General features: G+C 53.7%; 4 protein-coding genes across 4 annotated transcripts; 2 read left to right on the top strand and 2 right to left on the bottom strand.

Moving 5' to 3' along the window:
* Nucleotides 1-1531: 1531 nt before the first annotated feature.
* Nucleotides 1532-4261, top strand: GUITHDRAFT_166234 (hypothetical protein; the record flags this gene model as incomplete). The annotated part of the gene is made up of 1 exon (XM_005821301.1): nucleotides 1532-4261. The coding sequence occupies one exon, from the start codon at nucleotides 1532-1534 to the stop codon at nucleotides 4184-4186; it is 2655 nt and encodes an 884-aa protein (XP_005821358.1). The 3' UTR covers nucleotides 4187-4261.
* A 98-nt stretch (nucleotides 4262-4359) lies between these two features.
* GUITHDRAFT_80584 (hypothetical protein) lies at nucleotides 4360-4682 on the bottom strand (the record flags this gene model as incomplete). The annotated part of the gene is made up of 2 exons (XM_005821300.1): nucleotides 4360-4554; nucleotides 4608-4682. The coding sequence occupies 2 exons, from the start codon at nucleotides 4680-4682 to the stop codon at nucleotides 4360-4362; spliced, it is 270 nt and encodes an 89-aa protein (XP_005821357.1).
* Nucleotides 4683-8792: 4110 nt separating this feature from the next.
* Nucleotides 8793-11849, top strand: GUITHDRAFT_166233 (hypothetical protein; the record flags this gene model as incomplete). The annotated part of the gene is made up of 14 exons (XM_005821299.1): nucleotides 8793-8822; nucleotides 9172-9402; nucleotides 9458-9577; nucleotides 9707-9873; nucleotides 9946-10089; nucleotides 10141-10237; nucleotides 10289-10387; nucleotides 10434-10503; nucleotides 10550-10629; nucleotides 10759-10902; nucleotides 10950-11114; nucleotides 11225-11319; nucleotides 11385-11608; nucleotides 11653-11849. The coding sequence occupies 14 exons, from the start codon at nucleotides 8793-8795 to the stop codon at nucleotides 11739-11741; spliced, it is 1755 nt and encodes a 584-aa protein (XP_005821356.1). The 3' UTR covers nucleotides 11742-11849.
* A 437-nt stretch (nucleotides 11850-12286) lies between these two features.
* On the bottom strand, nucleotides 12287-12972 carry GUITHDRAFT_119457 (hypothetical protein; the record flags this gene model as incomplete). Its single annotated transcript, XM_005821298.1, has 2 exons — nucleotides 12287-12405; nucleotides 12459-12972. 2 exons carry the CDS (start codon nucleotides 12970-12972, stop codon nucleotides 12287-12289), a joined length of 633 nt encoding a protein of 210 aa, XP_005821355.1.
* Between the last annotated feature and the right edge of the window lie 1950 nt (nucleotides 12973-14922).

Raw genomic sequence — 14922 nt, 5'->3', positions numbered from 1 at the left:
CCTCCTCCTCCTCCTCTCACACACACTCTGCTTCTGCTTCTTCTCCTCTGCCTCCATGTGCTCTCGCTTCTCAACCAACGGGTTTGTGCATTTCATGCCAACCCGTCGGTTCCTTCAAACAGAAACTGAAGGTGTTCTAGATGGAGAGAAATGTTCTAGATGTGTCCCAGACTGCTAGGCTAATTAGTTCCCAGTCCCAGATCGGGTGACCCGGTCACGGTGCCACGGTGAGCCGCGGCCCGGCCCGGGCAGTACGGTACACGGCACTGAGTCCGATCGTCGGGCCCCGGTCGCGTCAGTGTCCGACCTGGTCCTGGACACTGAGGCGACGGGCCCCGGGAAGTTGTACGAGCCAGCCGCCCGGCGCAGCAATCCGCCGTGACCGTCACGCGACGGGCCGGTGCCCGGCCGGCGGCGCCCGGCCCCCGTGACCGTACGCTGCCGGAATCGGCCCGGTCACTGACAGTCGAATCGAAAGGTCATCCAACGGCGTGGCACAGACACCACTGTGACTCACGCGTATGGCAGTGATGATTAACGGCTACTAGTAGTCCCCCCGCGCTGAACTTCGGAACTTCACTCAACTGTCGAAAGTTTTAATGGCACTGTACCTTGCAACTTGCCATTCCGAGGGCCCAGGGTCCCACTGCGGGGCCGCCCGGCACCCCCCCCACCCCCATCATGTGACTGCCTGACAGTATACTGAGGTGACGGAACTCAGTGGAACTTTTACTCACTTGCAGTGATCCGATCGGATCCCCCCAGTGAGTGAGTACTCAGTCAAGGCTGACTCGTTAGGCTCAGTGGTGACCATGCTACTAGGTGACCCATGGGGTACTCCCACCCCACCCCCCATCTGCCCCTTGCGGACCCACCGGCTCCTCTGTGATCCTCCGCACCCGGAATGGCCAGGTACTACCCCCCACCCCCGTCCGTTAGGATAATTTGCAAGGAGGAAAAAAAAACCGAAACACCTCTCCGGTACGGGCAGTCGAGATGGGGTGAGGGGTGGAAGATTGAGATGGGGGGTACCTGAAGGAGGGGTAGTTGCTTCCGTAGCGGCTCTCCGATTGAAGCGGCAAAGTAGGGGTGCTAAATCAATACCAAAAGGGGGGTGCAGGGTCATTTGATTCGATTTGACAATCGGTTGTGACAATCGAAAGACGTTCCTAGGGGGTACATTCAACGTCTACAGGGGGTGGGGTGGGCCGATCGACTGGGGAAAAGAGGGTAGGGTGGGTGAAGGTGGTACCGTGACAACAGCCCCCCGTGACAATAGATTCAGGAAAGCGGATAGCCTCGAAGGATTGGAATGCGAGGAGAGGGAAGAAAGGAAGGAGAGAGAAGCGAAGAGGATCATTGAAGAACAAACGAGAAGAGGAGAGAGGGAGGAGGAGAGGAACAAGGAGATCCGATCAGAAGAACAAAGGAAAAGCCCGCAAGAGTTGTAGGAGGAGGTAGCAAGGTACTGGAGTAGATTGAACTTCAGCAAGGTCACACATTCCTTGAGTTAGCAGAGCGGATAGAACAAATGAAGACGATAGAGCATCTTTTTGGTGAAAGAAGCATTCGTGCAAGATCACGTCTTGTGCTGTACCTCGTTTTCTTTCTCCTTGCACAACCAGCGGCAGCCCAGTTCGACGAAACTTCTCTAGAACTTTCTTCAAGTTCGAGCACACCGCAAATGCCCTCAACCACCAGCTCGATAGAGGATGCAATGGTTTCTTCAAGCTCAAGCACTCCCATCCCTCAGACTACATCTATCATCGCAGAGACAAGCCAATCAAGCACCCCTATCAGTAATGTTGATTCCACCTCCTCCGACTCTCTCGAGTCATCCAGTTCCAGTACTCCAGCAGCAGAGGAGGAAAGCTCTAGTACTCCAGCAGCAGAGGAGGAGAGCTCTAGTACTCCAGTCCAGGAGCAACAGATCGAGTCTACCTCCTCCAACTTCATCGAGTCGTCCAGTTCCAGTACTCCAGCAGCAGCGGAAGAGACTTCCAGCACCCCAGCACCGGCAGACGAGAGCTCGAGTACTCCCCCAGCAGAGGAGGAGAGCTCTAGTACTCCAGCACCGCAGGAGGAGACGTCCAGCAGCCCAGCACCGGCAGAAGAGAGCTCGAGTACTCCCGCAGCGGCCGCCAAGGAGAGCTCTAGTACTCCAGTACCGCAGGACGAGACTTTCAGCACTCCTTCAGCAGCGGAGGAGACATCGACTACGAAAGCAGAGGACGTCGTGAGCACTGCTACGGCCGAGACATCACTGATCTCAACGACACCAACTGCAGCAGCTGAAGTCTGCGGGGACGGAGTGATCGAGGGCGGAGAGCAGTGCGATGACGGGAACACTCGAGCTCGAGATGGATGCGACGCTACATGTCACGTCGAGTCCTTCTGGAACTGCTCGGTGGTCCAGGAGGCCTCCTCCTGTCAGTTGATCAAGACGCCCCAGTTCGAGTCCCTTCAGGTGTTCTCTTCCATCCAGTACGTCACAGCGAGCAACGCCATCACTCTTAACCTTCATGCCAACTTCGGCTTCATCGGCGGCTCCTCGGTCACTTTTAGCGGCTTCCACGGGTTTCACTCCCCTGCCTCCTCCATCCAGGTCACTGGCGAGCATCTCAGCTCGCAGGGGGCGTGGGATGACGTCAGCAAGGAGCTCGCGGTAAAGGTTCTGCACGACGTCCCTTCCAACTCCTCTCTCTTCTTCTCCTTCATCCTCGAGAACCCTCCCGTCCAGCAGAACTCCTCAGCTCTCTCAGTCTCCTGCTCCAACTGCGTCCTGGAAGTCGCCAACTTCTCGGTCATCCAGCACGACTTTGCCTCCCTGCCCGCCATCGTCACGCTCCCCGTCACCAGCTGCCCTCCTCGTATGTTCGGCGATAGTTGCGAGTTCGTCTGCTGGGGGATCGTCGTCGCACGTTCGTGCGTCTGCTCTGAAGGTTTCTTCGGCTTCGACTGCAACCAGAGCGCTGTCTTCGACGCCGCCAGCTCCCCCCCTCCTCGCCGTCTGCAGGCTACAGCAGGAGGAGCGGTCAGGAGCGCGGCTGGTGTGGGGGTGCAAGTCCCTCCCTCGGCTCTCAGCTCGGACCAGACCATCAGCGTCAAAGTCTTCCAGCTCGACAAGCCTCTCGACCTCGGCATCCAGGCCTCCTCCCTCGGCCCTGCTGGGCCTGTGCTGGACTTCGGCCCTCCTGGGCTGACATTTCAGAAACCTGTCAGAATCTTTCTGCCGTTCGACCCCTCGCAGGTACCGGCGGGGCATGAAGTGCACGTCTACTACAAGGACGAGACCAAGTTTCCTCCTTGGGTGAGGATGGAGGGAGGGCGGGTGGAAGGGAGCAACCTGACCTACACCGACACCCTCCACTTCTCCTCTTACATGAGCATGTCCTCCAGCCCCTCCTTTCCTCCGCTCACTACAAGCTCGACGCCTGCTCCTCCCGCCGCCTTCCCCCTCAGCAAGCTTGATCGGGACAACCTCCGGGTGCTCGTGGAGGTGGCGACAAGCGCCAGCAACTTGAGGAGTTTGTCAGGGCAGTACTTGGAGGCTCTCTCCCTCCTCTGCAGACTCAACTTGCAGGACATAGGGCTGTCTCGTCGCGTGGAGGAGAAGTTAACCTCCTCCGTCTTCACAGTCTCGCTCCGAGCTGACGACCCTGCCTTCGTCAAGCGCGTCCTCTCCGTCGCTTCATACAACGAGGAGCTCAAGGCGGTCAACGGCAGCCTCCCCCTCGTCGTCGCCCTCTACATCCAAGACATCGTCCCGGAGAACCACCTGGGCCTCATCCTCAGCACCAGCATTGTCGGCGGCCTCGCCTTCACCTTCCTCTGCGGCTTCACCGCTTTCATGGCGAGCAGGAGGATGAACAGCATCACGACGGAGGAAGACGTCCCCTCTCCTGTTCACCTGCGGAAGCTGAGCAGCAGCAAGTCTTCAACCTTTGCCACCCTCGTGATTCCGCTCAGTATCACGCCAGTAGGAGACGATCACTTTCCTCGATCTCCCCCCTTCCTCCGCGTGGAGGACCTCGACGACGAGATGCTACCAGGAGCTATGGAGGAGACCTCTCCGCCTCATCCTCCTCCTCCCTACGGTTCCCTGGGGTTCGCCTACGTGGATCGAACTTCCTCGATGGGCACAGACGAACAAGGTTCCAGGACGCCACCGGAGAGCATCGCATGAGGGCCTGGCGAGCTACAGCAAGAGGGACTGAAGATGACTGCATGTTGTACATTCTTTGTAAAGCTCTTAACTCTTAAAACAGTGCCATGTTATCCTTCCGCACTTCCCTCCCTCCCTCCCGTCTTGCTGCAAGCTTTCGCCTTTCATCTCTCGTCTCGCCGCAAGCTTTCGCCTTACTCATCCTTCTTCTTCATGGATACGTGAGTCCCGTCGCAGTACGGTGGCGTATTGGTGTACTTGCATCCGCACAGTGCGGCCTTGACCTTCTGTCCTCCTGCTTCTCCCTCCGACGTGAAGGCCACAGGCTTGATCCCGTAGGCTCGATGGCTCTGACCATCACAGAACGGCTGGCGCGTGCTCACGCCGCACTGAGGAGGAGGTCAGCGGCACCAGTCTCTCTTCCTCTCCTCCCCTCCGTTACCTGGCACCAAACGTACTTGGTCGCCGGGTCGAGCTCAAGCACGTAGGCCTCATACTGGGGGCTAAGCGGGTCCATGACCTTCTGCTTGCCGATCCATTCCCCCTTGGTCTGCAAAACAATAAAAACCTCCTCCTCCTCCCCCCCCTCCTCCACTTGTCCCTCCTCCTGCTCCCCCTCCCCCTCCCCCTCCCTCCTCCCCCCCCTTCTCTCCCCTTCCCTCTCCCTCTCCTCTTACATCCGTTCCCCCTCGCCGGATTCTGTCCACCATGCCGGTTCCAAGGCAGATGCCACAAATGGTGACGCCCTTGCCGTCACAGAGAAAGCATTTCTCGTCTGCAAGCTCCCTCAGCCCTCAGGCGCAGGCCTCCATGTCCCTCACCCGACCCAAGAGCGACATCCTTGCCTGACCCGCCGCAAGAATCGCATTTGATGTTGCCGTTATCACAGAAGACGCACTTCTGAAGAGCCTTCCTCGAAGAGTCTTTCTCCTTCACTTCCACAATCTATGATAAACGTGATCCTCCTCAAACAAGCTTTCTACACCCTCATCACCTTTAGCACGGCCTTCTCCCACATGTTTCCAAAGAAATTACCACCATCAGCCATCCGAAGTCCACGGGTCGCCTGCTGTGATCGAACTGCTGCAGCTGCTCTCTTGCCATTGTGGAAGGCAGCTGGAGGGGCAAACGATGACACCAATTGAACAAGGAGCGCAGCATGAAGAATGCGCACATGCAAAGCCCTTCCTGCGCTAGCGACCATCTTCTGTAGAGCAGAGGCCAAGTCAGAGTTCATGTAAGGCTATCATCTATCATCAAAGAGCACTGGGTTCTTCTCATAACGTTGATGAGCAGCGGAAGCTCAGCAGTCGCTCAATGCTCCATGAAACAAGCATCTCCTGTATGATTTCACTCCTTTGTTCCCACAGCACCTGTCTTTTACTCCACTATCCCAATAAGATTCCTCAATCTTGACCATCGCTCGCTCATACATATATGCTGTCATCCTGCACATTTTACCTTACTAACTTGTGTTTCCCTCTGGTCTAAAGCAAAAAGTTGGCATGAATGGTATGTTTCCTGCTGCCATCATAGAATACGCAATAGCAAATCTAATCATTCACTGCAATACTCCACTGACCCTCATCTTAACTCTTTCTCTCAATAGAATTTCAGGTGTAAGCCCACCTCATTATTTTTCTTCACTTCTGCTGCTCCTGCTCCTGCTCCTGCTCCTGCTCCTGCTCCTGCTCCTGCTCCTGCTCCTGCACCTCCTGCTCCTGCTCCTGCTCCTGCTCCTGCTCCTCCTGCTCCTCCTTCACTGCACCATTCTCGCTGACCCAACGTGTCCATCCCACTGGCCTCAAGTCCTTCCACCCCACCCAGTCTCTGCAATGATCCACCCTACCTACTGGATCCATCCTAGATGGTGCCTACCCCTTCTTTCAGACCCCTTATCGATTTCTACCCCCTAGTTCTTTCAATGACCCGTAGTTTTGAACTTCGATTTTCCTATTGACACATGGTCATTCGTACCCATTGACAATCTGATTGACATCAATGACTACCCACCCCAAAGATAAAAACTACCACCGGGATCGCGTTCTATACCCTACCCCATCCTCTTCCCCGGCCCTCATTCCTGTCACCAAAGTCGTCAGTTCATTTCCGACCCTCAGTCCCGGAGCCGGGCCCGGGCTTCACTAGTGCAGTGCCGCCGGTGCCTCCAGAGTCACTCAATTTAACCCGGCAATCAAGTTACCGTACAAAGCCAATCATGTGACTCAGTCAACTTCAAGCCGGCCTCCCTGTCCTTCGGTGCGATCATCGCAGGTGCGGTCCGGTATGCGTCTCATTCCTTCGGCGGCGGCCGCAGCGACATCCGGCTGGCATCTCGGATGATGATGGCGCGGGGGGCTTGTCCCGGGCCGCGGCCGCGCGCAGTTAAGTCAGTCGGAAGGTTACCGTCAGTTAAGTTTGGGGGACAGCAGTCCGATCGGCAGGATTGGGTTTCAAGTTTGGTTCTCGCTGTCTTTTCTCTTCTCGCCGTTTGGCCTGTGCGACAGGCCCGTACAGTGTGCCAAGGTCAAGCCTCCGAGGCTCGTCTCTCCTGACGGTCCTCGGACTGATTTTTAATTTGAACTTTGCAAGTTTGAGTACAGTACATGACTGTTCACAGCAGCCTGCCCGGCAGGCCCTGATTTCTCTTCTCGCCGGCGCCGCAGTTTGGCCTGTGCGACAGTGTCAGGTCATGACGGCAGTGACGGTGGCACCTGGCAAGCGCGGCCTCCTCGACTCTCCTGATTGTCCTCCTACTGATTTTTAACTTAACTTTGAGTAAAGAGACTGTTTATAGAGTCAGCCGTACAGCCTCATAGAGTCAGTTACTCAGAGAAGCCTGTTACCGTGACGGTGATCAGAGTGGCGGGCCGGGCGGACTCAGCCCACACGGACCGGGCCGCGCCGCGGCCCGACCGGCCCGGCCGCTCAGCGGCGGCCCGGGCGGCTGCGCCGCCCGGCCGGTCACTGGTGCGGGCCGCCCCGGGCCCCACCGTGGCACCGCCGGTGACTGTCCTGCCCGGCCGTACCGTACCGTACTTCCGCCGGTACCGTACGGTCTCGCCGGGGCGGCGGAAATAGCATTTTTTTGACCAGCCACCATTTTGACCATTCACTACCCCTGCAATCCCCCTACAATCTCCATTTCGAAAACGGGGGTAGGGTACTAATTTCATGGACCCACTCATCTCCCATAGTGCCATGTCTACCCCAGGGAATGCCTAATCACCACCCCCTGGTGCAGATACGCCCGCAGGGACCTCCCCCTTTGTACATGCCCCTCCGGACCACCCCTCCATGTTAGCCGGCCTCAATTCTGATCACCCCCTTACCCCCCAATCTTAGTCGTTAGTGCTTCTTTGCGCCTATTTGTTCTCTGCAAGTGGCCACCCTGTTGTCCAGCGCCCCACCCCCACCTCTTCTACCCATTCCTTTCCACCCCAACCCACTCTTTATGAGGATGTTTGTAACCCCACCCCCCAATTGGACTCCAATCCTACCAGGCTTGAAATTTTCTACCCCGATGACTGAGATTGACACCCCACCCCATCTCAAGGCCACAAAGCCACCCACCCCCTATCGAGAAGCACTTCCCACTGCAGATTTTCAGTAAATTTGGGGAGCGACGATTTGAAAGGGGAAGAGGGTGTATGGGAAAAGGTGGGTAGGGGTAGAAGCATGAAATGAAATCACTGGCGATTTATAGGGGTAATTTGTTATGAAAAGAAGGGTAGGGGTACGATTTGATTGGAAAGGGGTATGGTGTACACTTGTGTTCCGAGAAAAGGGGGTTTCACGGGGTGGGGTGCAGTGGGTAATCCGGTCAACAAGGGAGGGTGAAACTACCCACAGAGAAGGGGGTGGTGGTGTTTTAAAAACAGATTTTCCGAAAAGTACAATGGTACAGCTTTCAAATTCTTGGTAGAAATGTTATATATTTTTATAAACCTTATATACGGAGAGAGGCCGAGAACGATTACCTCACTTGCTCACAAAAGACTTTTATTCAAGATATATAAATATTTACTACCTGGAAGAAAACTACATATGCAAACTATTGGCTCAGTTTTTGTACTTCTTGTATTTTAGTTTTTGTACTGAAATTTATTTGAGGTATACAAAATACAAAAGGAGTATTTTATATAATTGATGAGGGTAGGGGTCCATTTTCCTGGGGGATTCGAAGGGGTACATCGTGGAAACAAGAGGGGTGGGGTAAGCAGCGTCAGGGACCAGCGTACTTATTGGAAAAAGTGGGGGTAGGGGTACAAGGAGACCTACAGGCCGGTTCCATGGCTGAGGTTGCGGTAAGAGTACCCGGAGGTGCAAGGCCATCAAGAAAGGGAACGAGGAGAGGAGGATAGAAAACGATGAAGATTCATGTCCGCAACGTGTTCGAATGGTGTACAAGAACACTCGGGTGAAGATTCTTTGATGCCTGTTGGGGAGTAGGGTCATGCCAGTAGGGAAGGTGGGAGGCGTAGTGCGCAGGAAGAGGAAGATAAAGAGACTCGGAGCAATTCATAGTGTAAAACCTGGAGACGATCGACACGAACTAGAAAAACTGAACAACACGAGGAGATACGATGCGAGATTGTAATCTAGGGTCAGCTGAGAATCACACCTGATGTGTGCGCGGGCCTGCAAGGCTTCGAAGGTTAGGACAAAGGGACTGAGAGCAGTCGAATGTCAGACTCACAGGGTCATATTTGATCAACTTATGATATCTAGACTGTAGTGGTTGTGTCATGCTCAGTGACGATTGAATGGCATACCATCAGCTCATTGCTTGTTTCTTCAAGTGTCGCGACCCCTTGGTGTCCGGCTATTCCTTCTCCCTCTCCGTATTTTCTTCAAGATACTAGTTTGCCTTGTGTCATACCTGTGTTTCATTGTGCTTGTTAGAGTAGATATCTCGACTTTCTTGTATCTTTTCTTCATGACCTCAGTTTGTCCTGGCCACGTCACCTCGCCTTTCCCTCAAGCACGGTCTGACAGAAGTGCAGGACTGTCAAAGTTCTCCTTTCCAATCGTATGTGAAAGACGATTTTCACTCGGAGTCGATCGTATTGGACAATCAGTGTGAGAAGGACAAGATCCAATGCGAGCCGCAGGAAGGGAACGTAGAATATAAGTACATGCTTGTCAACCCCTCCGAGGAGAGACTGCACCACCTGACTACACAACTGAAATGGAGAGTTCTAGAAGGATCGGGAGAGGCTATCTATGCGATTGGGGTGATGTTTCTCTCCTGCTCGATGACGCTCCCTGTTGATTGATTGTGCTGGGTAGGTTGAGGACGATGGAACCTGCAAAGGAATCTCAGAGCAAGACCTTGTGTCGTCGCTAGAAACTCTAAAAGAAATGTCGGAACGAGCAGGATGTGACATGGCGATGGTCCGGAAACAGCAGGTGGTTTTGAAGTTCACATTGGAACAGAATGATGGAGATGGAGATGATGCTGTGATAGAAATCAATCTGTGATGGAGATGTCGGATCATAGTTGTAGTTCGTTGACATGAAGCTGACGATAGTGATCAGGGCAAGGAAGGATGGTGTGCAGAGGTCATGGTGAGGCAAAAGCCAATGGACGGACATTTCATCGACATGCGCATTGCTGTTGTCGGCAATGTTGATAGCGGAAAGAGCACGATAGTAGGTGTGTTGACTTCTGGAAAACTGGACAACGGCAGAGGACTCGCACGGAGGTGAGGGCAGCATACGAAGAGGAGGAGGAGAAGGAGGAGGAGGAGGAGGAGGATGACTTTGTTGTCCTGTAGCTCGGTCTTTCGGCATCGGCATGAGCTTGAAAGCGGAAGGACGTCAAGTATCACTCAACATATCATGGGCATCAACGCTAGTGGAGACATTGTCAACTATAGCAGCATACACGCGAAGACAAGCAGCGAGATCGTGAAAGAAAGGTGAGCATTATGTGTCTTGCAGCTGTCGCTCATGGGAACAATGCATTGCAGTGCGAAAGTTGTCACCTTCATCGATCTGGCTGGCCATGAACGATACATTAAGACTACCGTGTATGGAATGACTGGCTGTGTTCCAGACTACACCATGGTGCCTCACCGTGTGTTTCTTGATTCAGTCTGAATGCCTTTGCCTCGGCAGGTTGTGGTCGGAGCAAACATGGGAGTTCAACGAATGACCAAGGAACACCTTGGCGTTGCGCTCGCGTTGAAATGTCCGACATATTTTGTTGTCACGAAGGTGAACAATGAAGAACATGCGATGGGAAGGACTGAAAAACTTCAAGGTTGACATGTGTCCGGACAACGTGCTACAAGGGACTGTCAATGAGCTGTCGAAGATCGTGAAGGCACCGGGTAAGTGGAGGCTGTGGGTTGATGCTCTGTAAGGAAAGTTCTGCAGGAATCCGTAAGATGCCTCTCATTGTGAAGAGTGAGAAAGATGTCATGACTTGTGCTAAGAGCATGGCGAGCGATGCCAGGGTACTCCCTCCCTTGTTTCCTTCCTTCCCCTCGTTCCCTCCTTTTCCTTTCCTTGCCTCTTCCTCCCGTTCCCTACTTTCCTTCTTCCCCTTCCACCACACTTTAGAAGGCATGACGCTCGTTGGGCAGATCGCTCCCATTTTCCTCGTAAGCAGCGTTACAGGCCAGAGCCTGGAGCTGCTGCGACTGTTCCTCAACATCATCCCCGCGCAGAAGACGAAAGGGCTCGACGTGAAGGCACCTGCCGAGTTTCACATCGACGACACTTTCTATGTCGGGGGAGGCGACACAGAAGTGCGGCTGTGCTGATGCTCCTGCAGGTGTCGGGCGTCGGGACGGTTGTAGCTGGCACCATGCTGAGAGGAACGTTGTCGACGAGGAGTAACCTCCTGCTCGGGCCGGACAACAAGGGGCAGTTCCATCCCATCCAGCTGAAGTCCATCATGAACAAGAGCATGCCAGTCAATCAAGTGTCTGCGGGTCAGGTGAACTCTTTGCTCCTTGGCTTCTCCTCTTCATTCGGAGTATCTGCCTCCAGAACTCCTCAGCACTCCTCCAGTCCTCCTCCTCGACTAAGACACTGACGTGACTGCAGTCTGCTACCCTCGCAATCAAGAAGGTCAAGAGAAATCAGATCAGGAAGGGAATGGTCGTGGTGGATGCCAAGTTGAACCCCCAAGCGTGTCAGAGGTGAGAGTGGGAGCAGGGAGGAGAGACGAGTGGGAGCAGGTCAAGGCTGATGCAGATCTTGGCAGGTTCACAGCGGAGGTGATGGTGCTGCATCATCCCACTACCATCGGCATCAACTACCAGCCTGTCGTTCACTCCCTCACCGTCCGTCAGGCCTGCAAGGTCGTCAGCCTCGACCGCGAGTGCATCCGCACGGGAGATCGCGCGCTCGTGACCTTCGAGTTTCTCTTCCGCCCGGAGTATCTCCTGGTCGGAGCTCGCCTGATCTTCAGAGAAGGACGGACGAAGGGTGAGGATGAAGATGTCAATGCAGTTGATGATGATGGATGCCAGGAATCGGGAGGATCATGCACTTACATTACCCTGATGGGACCAGCGTGTCGGTGGATGACCAAGAAAATTCTTCTGAGTCGATGCAATGATAAGCTTGTGACATGTATCATTATTTCTGCTGCAAACCATCAACTCATCCTGTAATAATCTTCTATTCGATAATTTCTTGCAAAGAACACAAATTGAATTCAGACTTCAAATTGCCCGCATGTTATTGTACATCCGAATGATCAGACGGCGTAAAAGCGTCTCAGAGGTGGAGGAGAAAGAGGCCCACCTTTGTTGATTCCTAAAATGCACGAGCATCATCCTCGTAAGCCAGCACAGCTAAGCTGCTGGTAAATGAGGAATAAATCTGGAAGGATTGAAAGTTCTGAGGAAAAGAGTTTGAAACACGTAGGTAAAGCCGCTAACAAGCAAAATCGACAATCTTTACTTAATGTGAGAAATCGACAAAGTAAATCTGTACAGAAAATGAAGAGATTTGAGAGAGAAAAAATGAGTAGTGCCTAAGGGAGAGGAGGAGGGGGGAAAGAGGAAGGAGGGAGGGCGAGAGGGTAGAGAAGAGAGAGATAGACTAGCTAAACACGACTGGTTCCATTTTCCCTATTCCCGGAGGTCTGGTCAGGACTTATCAAGACTTCACAGTCTGGAAGGAGGCATGCTGTGTGCCAGAGGACATGCGCTGCACGAAATGTTCGTAGGCTTCGAGGATCAGATCATTTTCCATGAAGATTCTTTGCGTAGCACGTCCTGTAACAACATCAGACAAGGATATGCAAGGGAACAGCATTCAGCTCCTCTACCTGTGAAACCGGTCCTCATCAGGCTGGCCTCTCGGCAAATTTCTTTATCCGAGTCACAGCCAAAGGAAGATCCATCAGAGTTGGAGGAAATCTCTTCCTCGGAGCTGTTTTCTTCACCCTGACCCTCCTGCCCTGACACCATCTGATTGTTGCCATGCAGGATTCTGTCAGCGAAGGAGAGCGTTTCCAAGCTCCTCACTCCCAAGCCCACCGACTGATCGCTTCGCATCCCTTCTGCATTGGAGGCGGCAGGCTTGGATGCTCCTGCCTTCTGCCTCTTGGGTCCCGTCCGCTCATACTCCAGCCTCTCAGCTTGAGTCCACAGAGGCTGCGTGACGTGCCACCATGTGCGGCGATTCCAGATGTCTCTGATCGCCTTTGCAGTGACGCCATATTTTCGTGCCAGCGCCATGCTTTTTGCCGTCTTTTTCCTCCTTTCTGACACTCGGTCAGCGTAGATGCTCATCACAACATCATCCCGCAAGACCCCCCTTGGACGGATGCGTTGCTGCATGTCGCCAGGTATTGCCGCACTGCCTGTTGCTCCGGTGAGCTGGGCAAGATCTTCTGCGACAAAGGAAGGGTGGGAGGGGAGAGAGGTTGGAAGCGGTTCTGAGCGATGGGGAAGGATCTTGATAGTTGGTAACTTAGAATGGAAGGCTCTCCAAACGAGGGAGCACCCAGCCTGGGGCCAAATGCTTCAGTTCCTGGTTGGGCAAGCAAGCCTTGAATTCGCAAGGATAGAAAGGAGGTTCTTGGTCTATCAGGTAGAGGAGGGAGGGAGCAGAGGAGGCAGAGGAGGCAGTTCCAGGAGTCGCGGATGAGGGAGGGAGGAAGGGCAGCAAGTCTCAACGAAGCTCCATGGCGGGAACAGGGTCAGGTCAACAGGGTAGGGTGGGGTGGTGTTGCTGAATTGAGAGGAGGGGTGGGGGGTGGCGGGGGTAATGATTACATGCAGGTGGATTGGAACAAGGGATTCAAGGGGTCGGTGAGGTCAAGATGGTGGGTAGGGGTGGGTAGGTGTTGCGAGTCGCGCCGGGGTGACGGTACACGCAAGAGGTGGGTGACTGTGAAGGTCTTAAATAGCTTTTCCGGTTAAGAGGGTGTGCATCGGGGATAGGGGTAGGGTAGGATTTAACTGCAACGTAGGGGTCATGGTGCCTTCCGGATCACGAACCTGGGTCAGTCTCCTTTCTCAGGGGTGGGGTACGCCTCGGATACCGGAAACTAGGGTAGGGTGAAACGACTGAATGGGGTTGTGGGGGTAGTAGTTGGTCCTGAAAGATTTGTCCCAGATATTTCGAGGGTCATTTTATGGGGAACGTATGGGTAGGTTAAGGCTAAGTGCACAACACGGGGTAGGTAGGGTTATTCTTCATGGATATGCTACCAAAGGGATGAATCTCAAGATCAGTTATCCTGAGTGGGGTGGGGGGTGGGAAAAGTTCTCCGTTGGGAAGAGAACTTTACTTAAGAAGGGGGTGGGGTAGTGTGTAAAACGAGTAGGCTGAGAACACTGTAAATCCATCCATCACCACCCCCTTCTTGTCCACAAACCACCCCCATGGATGTGAAACAAAAAAAATGAGTGGTACAAATTGGGATATGCGCCTTCTGTACTGTGATGGGTGGGGTCATCTTTGGGAGTAGGTGGGGGTAAGGACCGATCTCAAATGATGTTCAAATGATGACTGGTGTATTCTGATCTGGGGGTAGGGGTAGCTTTTATCAGGTACAAAATGTGATGATTGGAATGGAAGTCGAGGGGTACGGGTCCGTATTAGAACCGATTTGGAGAGAGGTACCAAGGAGTCGGATCAATAGAAGGTGGGGGTGTAACAATGTTTGCTGCAGGGGGGGTAGGGGTACAAACGATCGAGAGATTTCATGGGTCGTACATTTCCCACTACCACCCTACCCCTGAAAAACACCGCTATGTGGGTGGGGTACACCATTGGCTGACTGCCGCGGGCTCCTGTTCTCTCGCCAATTTTGTAAAGTAGAAAATCTCGACGATTCGTATATGACCCACCAGTCCACCACTACCCCTTGATATCCAACGATTAACCCACCCCTTCCCATTCCCGTACCGCCCCCCACCCCCCATTTTTTTCTCCCCTTCTATCTGAATAGTTTGTACCCACTGTGAACTGTGTGGTCATACCCCTGGTGTGTCACTACCCCTACCCACATGGATATCTTTTGCAAGCCCGCAGTGTAAAGGAGGGTGGTACCCGGGGAATGACCGGAACATGAACAAATTTTCACCCCCCAGGACCCCCCTTGGGAATGCCTGGAATGACCTTGGAGTGGGTCGGAAGGGGGTTAAAGGGTTTTTAAAAAATTCCAATCGAAGAAATTCTGCCCCTGATGCCGCTCTTTTTTTTCTTTTGTGTTTCTGTCTTCTGATAGGGGGTAAAGGGGAAGTTTTTTTTTTTTAAAAAAAGGGGGGGGGGGGGGGGGG

The sequence above is a fragment of the Guillardia theta genome, assembly GCF_000315625.1.
Source record: "Guillardia theta CCMP2712 unplaced genomic scaffold GUITHscaffold_147, whole genome shotgun sequence".
Classification (NCBI taxonomy): Eukaryota; class Cryptophyceae; order Pyrenomonadales; family Geminigeraceae; genus Guillardia; species Guillardia theta.
Note: the sequence above shows the minus strand (reverse complement) of the source record. Positions and strands in the feature narration are given on the sequence as shown.